Genomic DNA, 7,952 nt, shown 5'->3' on the forward strand with positions numbered 1-7,952 from the left:
AGAGAGAGAGACAGAGGCAGTGGCGTATAGTCAAACTCTGGTTGAACCTGGCGGCGCCAGGGTACTTTTTTCGGAAAGCCAAACCTGGCGGTGCAGCGCCAAGATTCTTTCTATATAATTATTTAGAACTAATTTTTTCATTTCATGTAATAAGTCGGTAAAAGCAGAAAAAGAAGCATTTAAAGATTTAATAAAATTTGAATTTTGACATGACATCATGGCGATAGCATAGATAACCAAACATCAAATCATAGTACATAACATATGTAGGCCTGTATTCTGAACGCACTTACAACGATGTTAGCGCTATAGTTTACGTTACGCATACTATAGAATTTCAGAGATAAAAACTTGTTCTAAATACGGATCATAGACTTTATCTAAAAGAATGGTTTGCAGATCAATTGATTTCGATCGCGCATTGCATGACTATATACTCACTCCTATCCTGCTATTCCTTCCATAATGCTGTACATATACCGTATACGCATATTTACGTGATTTTCAAATATATGGGAAAGAAGATCGAGTTCTAATATAAATAAAGAAAAAGAAGTAAAAAATCTCTTGTAATGTTCGAATCAAGCATTTACGTATACAGATGTGCGACATCATAATTCACAACTGTAACCTTTTGATAACACCGCAATTTTAACTAATCTATATGGTGAACCTCACGACGCAATTGTAGTTTTCTTTCTTTTTGATACTTCGTTCGGATTGGTGTTTGGAGATCCTGGCAACTATATTCGAAGCATCCGCCAGAGTTTTTCTTTTAGGACTACACTACTGGTGTTATAACCACAAAATATTTCGTGCGTAGATAAAATAGACTATATTGAGTAGAAAAGTCCCGTACCATTTTGCGATTTCAGCAAAAGTTTAAAGATTACCGAATATGTGCGTCCAACGTGGAAGCAGCAGAACGGCCTACCAAGCGCGCCGTTTGAGTCATGACGTTTTGGTGGTTTGCGGCGGTGTGCGCGGTGGACTTTCCGTCTCAGTTTAGTCTGCTTTATCTATCCACGATATTCATCAGGTGAATTATGGGAAACCCTGTTTATATTAAAGTACTTCTGTCTAATGTCAAAATCTATCCATTGCACTTCCTGTGCACAATATGTTAAAATTAAGTGGCAAATTTTTTTATGTAGACATATATTAGGATAAGTTAATCCATTTTTATTCTACTTTGAACAAAGTTTTGAATAATATTTCACAGAAAGGGAAAATATCATAATGCTAATGCAAATAAAACAAATTATTTTAATTAGCAATTATAAAATGATATTCAATAATTAAGTAAGTCAACTTTTATTGTTAGGAGCTGCTATTTAACCGATACTTGGACGTTGATTGGATTCGACGTGAGAACGGACTTACCGTCAAACACGTTTTGTCGGGCGTCAGGATCTACGGAAGCCGTGGCTATGATCGAAAATATAATGGAGCATATTGCAAAAGTGACACAAAAAGATTCTGTAAAAGTCAGATTGGCAAACATAAATGATGTGGATAAACCTGTTTTAACAGATATGATGGATGATTTGATGGCAAAATCCAATTATTTGAAGATCATGGAGGATACTCAGTACTTCAATGCAAGAAATCGTTGGATGAAAAAGGGAATTGCTCTGGTACCAATGAAATACTTGATAACATATGATAAAGGACAATACAACGCAATGGTGTCGATATGCGCTCGCGATGGTACGGTATGCGTGACACATAGCGGTATTGAGATCGATCAAGGTATACATACGAAGGTACGATGATGCATTGGATTGTATCTAATCAAGTAATTTCATACTTTCTATTTAATTATTAATAAACTAATAAAAATTACTTTTAATAATTCTGTTCTTTTGATAATATGAGTTTTTATAATTTTATAAAATTTTAATAGGAAACGTTGTTTTTTGAGATTCCTATGGTTTTAACATTTTTTATTTTTAATACAAATTAATTATTTTTTAACCTTATTAAATTTACGAAAAATTCAATTTAGTATGTAAGACAAATAATTCTTGTATACCAGATTGCTCAAGTAGCAGCTCGTACATTAAAAATCGATATTCACAAAATCACCATTAAACCAAGCAGTAATTTAACGGCTCCCAACGCGTCAACTACAGGACACAGCATTACCACGGAAAACTGCGGATACGTAAGAATTCAATTCGTCTCTATCACTATAAAGATAATGTTATAATCCTATTATATACATACAGCAACATGCACATCGAGAATGGAAGGTCATGGATCAAAAAATGTCTGGAAAACAAGAAATTTTTTAAAATAGTTTAGACAAGAGTTGCAGGGTTTAAAAGACCTACTTACTGGTCATAATCGTTTGATTTTGGGTAATGCTGCTGAGGCTAGTCCAAGGTCACATCAAAATGGAACAACAGTATTTTATTTTAGAATTTATTATAACACCTGATGTCAAGATCCTAGTAGCACAGAAAATTTTGGCTATACATTTACTAAAATTGACCAAACGTTGTTTATATTGGGCATAAGTTCGCCAATATTTCCCAATGTAATACCAATATTGGTTATATAATGATGCCAATGGAGAATATGTACCATTTAAAATCATTCGTTTCCTTTCTTTCTATGAAGTAAAGAATTCTGATTATTTAAATTTCTTATAACTTATGTGTTATGCGTTCTATAAGAGTCCGTGCTCCCCGTCTAAAGCGGATGGCGTCGAGTGGTTCATCGCTTGGTGCGATTAATTTGCGTTCTGCAGACTCAAGTTTAATCCCACCTGAGCCCGAACGCGATCTTTTCGCATTTTAAGGAGTCGAAAAAGGCTCCACCTGGTAATCAAAAGGTCTATGATCATCAGCGTCGTTTCATTTCGGTGTTAAATTGTAGGTGCTGTATATACGTAGGTCAATAGATAAATGTTTCTGCTGTCTGACCAACAATAAGATAAGATTCAGTAAATATCTAGAAAAGGGGAGCCCCCCCCCCGATGATCTTGACCTTGACATATGTTGTTAAATTTTAGTCGTCGTTGCGTCAATTCGACCTCATAACTAGTGCCGGCGGTAATTTAAATTTCAAACTTTATAAATTCTTAAGGAAAACAAACTTTAGTCTAGCGTTTTCCAAAAACTATTGACATCAACTATGAGATTCTGGAATAAAAAGTAGGGTATCCTATTTTTAAAAAAATTGATGTGACCTTTACCTGACTTTGACGACGCCACTCAAGGTCAAACAAATATGATCAGTAAATAAATCTTTTTAAACTCTACAAATTTTGTTTAGATTTCTCCCAAAAGTGCTTCGTTTTCAAGACATTCCAATACAGTATTTCTCATTTACCCTGTAACGTATAACTTGTCATCGGTAATTACATTTTTTTTCAGGCAACGCAACAAGCTTGCATACAAATTTTGAAGAAACTGGAGCCAATAAAAAAAAAAATGGGAGAAACAACGTGGGAGAAGCTTATTTTTGAAGCGTATCGAGAAGGCATTGATTTGTGCGAACGTTACATGTAAATATCATTTAATCATATATGATAGTGATATATCATATTGTGTCACAAAATATCACAAAGCACTTTAACATCTTTTCGAAAATATTGTACTTCCATTCCATCCCAGATATCACAGTAATGTTTGAAAAATGTATTAAAAATGTATATACATGTTGGACGTTTTGGATATACTAAAACCATTCAAATTAGATACATGGATATTCTAAAAACATTTTAAAAACATCTAGTATAACCATTTTGGACATCTTAAAAACGTCCATTTTAGGATGAAAAGGACTAAAATTGGACTTAATTATTCAATTAAACATAATTTAGACAATTTCCTCGGACAAACTTGCACGCTGGTAGCGAAATATTTTTAAATCTTATTACTGCAAGCAGCACGCTATTGTTGCTTGACGCTTACTGCTTACTGCGTACGGTATGAACTAAGCTTTAATTTGGTAAACTTTTGCGCTACTGGAGGTAAAAGTGCGATCTTAAATAAATCTTCGCTTGGCAAGTCAGCGAAAGCAGAGCAGACTTAGAAAATGTTGTAATAAACATTTTTTAATTGGCTAAATGTAAACTTACGTTGGACATTGAATAACGTACGTTTATAAATCATTCGTACTAAGTCCACGGACCTTTGGACCAGATTGAAACCAAGTCCGGATGTCCAATGGATGACTGGGATTAGGAAGAAACATTTGTTTTCCTTTTTGTTTAGTATGTAGTGGTATTTTGTATAAAATGTAGTTTATATATTTCGATGGCATTTCCAATAATTAATATTTAACGTAAAATTTTACAAAATGTAAGATCTGAACATTTATATTCAAACTTAAATATGATCCAAGATTTTGTTTCTTATAGTAAAAAAGTAATAAATTGCTTATATGATATTGTATTGTATAAAATGAAAAATGATGTTATATGTTTTTTCCATGTGCTTTTGGATTAATTTCAATCAATAAATAAATTTGAACTTTGTATTTATATAGTAGAAAGAGAGAGAGAGAGAGAGAGGGAGAGAGAGAGCGCACTACAAAATTAATAAAGATTACACATTACATGCCGTTTTTATACATATATATATGTTTCTGTAGGCTGGTTACTGGACTAACGGAAGATAAGAAATCTTATCCTGTTTATGGTGTTACCATTGCCGAAATAAAAATCGATGTGCTGACCGGTCAGCATATTATTAGGAGGGTTGATTTGATGATTGATAGTGGTCTAAGCTTGAATCCACTAATTGATGTCGGTCAGGTGGAAGGAGCTTTCGTAATGGGAAAAGGATTCTGGACATCTGAAGATCTGGTGTACGATCCTGAAACAGGAATATTAATGAATAACAAATCATGGGTACGTTAAGTTTATTAAATTTCGATACACACACGCAATATCAGGACTCTAATACTTCATTTCTTTGAGATTATCTCAGCAATATATAATTAAATTATCTCTAATGTGCATGACTATTTTCATAGAATTATAATGCACCAGGAGTGAGGGATATTCCAGAAGATTTCCGTGTATACTTACGCAATAACAAAGTCGACGCAATTGCTATCTACGGTTCAAAATGTAAGAACTGAACATTTTTATTCAAATTTAAATATGATATGCAATTTTGGTCTTTATTGTACGAAAGTAATAAAATACTCCTATGTTATGATATTGTATAATATGAAAAAGTAATGTATTACTTTGTGTAATGTAAATTTAAATCTCGGATGTTTCCTACATTTGTACCTATGATTAGAAAATTCGTAAAAATTTTGTTAGAAAAAATTTCAAATCCATAAAAATTTAATCAATTTACAAGCATGCATTAAAATATATTATTTAATTTGTTTAAAAAATTTAACAAACAAATTAATTAAAATAAAGGAAATTTTTTTTTAGACTTTTATTTAGAATATTAGAATCAAGAATATTTAGTCATTGATGTATTGAATAAATTCCGAAAATATGTTTGCAGCGATCAATGAAGCACCGCTTTGTATGAGTTACGTAATTCCAATAGCGATCCGCAAAGCATTGGATTCTGCTCGAATAAATGCAGGAAATAACGAATGGTATCAATTGGGTAAGTTTTAAACAGAAATACATATGTATCTAACAGTTCAACATAAATCGCCTAACTTCGTGATTCGGATTAATTTCTACGTTTTTGGCAACTAAATCATTTCATTGTCACTGCACTTTAATTTGGTGCTCGTTTTTAAAAAAAACATTTTTTTAATGTTTTTACAAGAAACAATCCAAAACAAAGTTTCCCCGATTTAGGAAAAACAAAACGAAACAGAAATTAAGGCCCGTATTCAGAACGCACTTTTATCGATAAAAGCGCGCTTTTATCTCTGAAATTCTATAGTATACGTGACGTAAACTATAGCATGTTAGCGCGCTACATCGTTGTTAGCGCTTTCTGAATACGGGCCTAAATGTTTAAAAAAATTTATTTTACAAAGGAATTAAAAATGAGCATATACCACGTGTCGCTGAATAGATTGCAAAAATATAATGTATTTCGTAGAATATTAAAACGAAATTTTTATTATTATTAGCAAAACGATTTGGCCTTTAATATGACCATCATCGGTAAACGAAGAAAAATTAATTTAATATATTGCGAAGAATATTACTTAAATATGGCGTTTCGTTCTAGCTTCCACTACTGGACTCGTCAGTAAAGCATTGTAGTGGAAGCCTACCTTATACGACTGTAAGAGTTATTCAATCGAGATTCTATATAAAGCGATATACGCGTATTAAAGTATTTGCGAGAATTTGCAAATATCTATAGACTTCTGATGGTGGGTCGACGTAGTAATATTCTTCGCAATATTTTATCCATAGTAATGTATGTATTACCTCCATCCCCCCTTTTAACTTAGGCGCAGAACTATCGTCGGTATTGAAACACAAATCTTTTAAAAATCCCCCCTTTTAAATAGTTTATATTTACACGAGCAGTAACATGTGTCTTAGGTTACCATTTAGAGTTGCGCTTCGAAACCGACGATATAGATTGACGCGTAAGTTAAAAGGGGGGATGGAGGTAATACATACATTACTATGGATAAAATATTGCGAAGAATATTTCTACGTCGACCCGCCATCAGAGGTCTATAGATATTCGCAAATTCTTGCAAATACTTTAATACGCGTATATCGCTTTGTATAGAATCTCGATTGAATAACTCTTGCAGGCGTATAAGATAGGCTTCCACTACAATGCCTTACTGACGAGTCCAGTAGTGGAAGCTGGAACGAAACGCCAACTCGTGATATTCTTCGCAATCTTATTTTTCACAGATTTACATTTATCATTACTTTAACATTTACATCGTTACAGTTTAATATATGTCTTTTAACATATTATTAAGATCCAATAAGATGCTATAAGCATCAAAAATTGTTAGATTGCTTGTCAAGTTAACTAAAAGTTATATTACTGCGGTAGTTGTTTAGCGTTGCGTTGTATGAAAAAATTTCGGCACACGATTAAAGGGACTACATCCGCAGTATACATATAAAATTCACACATAAATTTAATAAGCATTTGTGATCCAGCTTTGACCGTTAGTGGCTTTGACCGTTATTGGTTTCCTTCTTCTTGTATGTTTATTGTTTATCAATTGTACGGTCTTAAAATGATTTTAATATGATAATAAAAAAATAAGAACTAATAAATATAAATACATATGTTACAAGTTTCGTCTCTCGGATTGAGCCCTCCTCAGACATTAATTAAAAAACGGTTTAATGGAAACTGCACGAACGATCTTTCAACGATTAATTTTGTCCGCCGTTTTTTAATGTCTGAGGAGGGTTCAATCCGAGAGCCGAAACTTGTAACATATTTATATTTATTAATACTTATATTTTTATTATCATAGTTAATTGTTTGAAGGGAATTAGTGTTAAGCATTGTTTAAATTAATTATTGAAAGTAGTGAATAATTATATGTTTTATTATTGAACAAAAATCTTTATGACTTATATCGCTCTTGACATCTTATTGTTTATTTTTATATAACGAGTCCTTATTTCTTTTCTATTAATTTTCTCTTTGAAATTAAAATAATAAAGCCACAATTAAAGCCACAATTAAAGGATTGCCTTTTATGGTTTCATTTTCTTTTAATCGTTTTTCAGAATTATTATATCAATTACATTCTTCATATTAATCACAGACACAGTATTCATGACTCATAGTCCGACATGAACATTTAAATTTTGTTGGAAAAAACTGAAAACATTTTACATAATTAAATTAGAAAATTTATGTATTTTCATGTATATAATATATGTAGCTTCTTATAAAATACCAAAATAATAGTAAAATAATATTTAAGATGCTTTAAAATATAATTCGTTTTGTTTATAGATGGACCGTGTACTACCGAACGTATACTTCTAAATACTTTAACTAAAGTAGACA

General features: G+C 32.1%; 1 protein-coding gene across 1 annotated transcript in view; it reads left to right on the forward strand.

The window, feature by feature from the left end:
• The window catches only part of LOC108773239 (xanthine dehydrogenase/oxidase), a gene marked incomplete at its 3' end in the record, with an annotated part of 15,307 nt that extends 7,362 nt beyond the window's left edge, over nt 1–7,945 (forward strand). Inside the window, exons 12-18 of the mRNA XM_018538983.1 lie at nt 1,325–1,766; nt 2,039–2,167; nt 3,384–3,514; nt 4,606–4,864; nt 4,990–5,086; nt 5,484–5,591; nt 7,899–7,945. Of these exons, the coding sequence (XP_018394485.1) occupies nt 1,325–1,766; nt 2,039–2,167; nt 3,384–3,514; nt 4,606–4,864; nt 4,990–5,086; nt 5,484–5,591; nt 7,899–7,945 (1,213 nt within the window). The remainder of the gene's footprint in view (nt 1–1,324; nt 1,767–2,038; nt 2,168–3,383; nt 3,515–4,605; nt 4,865–4,989; nt 5,087–5,483; nt 5,592–7,898) is intronic.
• Between the last annotated feature and the right edge of the window lie 7 nt (nt 7,946–7,952).

The sequence above is a fragment of the Cyphomyrmex costatus genome, unplaced genomic scaffold, assembly GCF_001594065.2.
Source record: "Cyphomyrmex costatus isolate MS0001 unplaced genomic scaffold, Ccosl1.0 scaffold20, whole genome shotgun sequence".
NCBI classification, from domain to species: domain Eukaryota; kingdom Metazoa; phylum Arthropoda; class Insecta; order Hymenoptera; family Formicidae; genus Cyphomyrmex; species Cyphomyrmex costatus.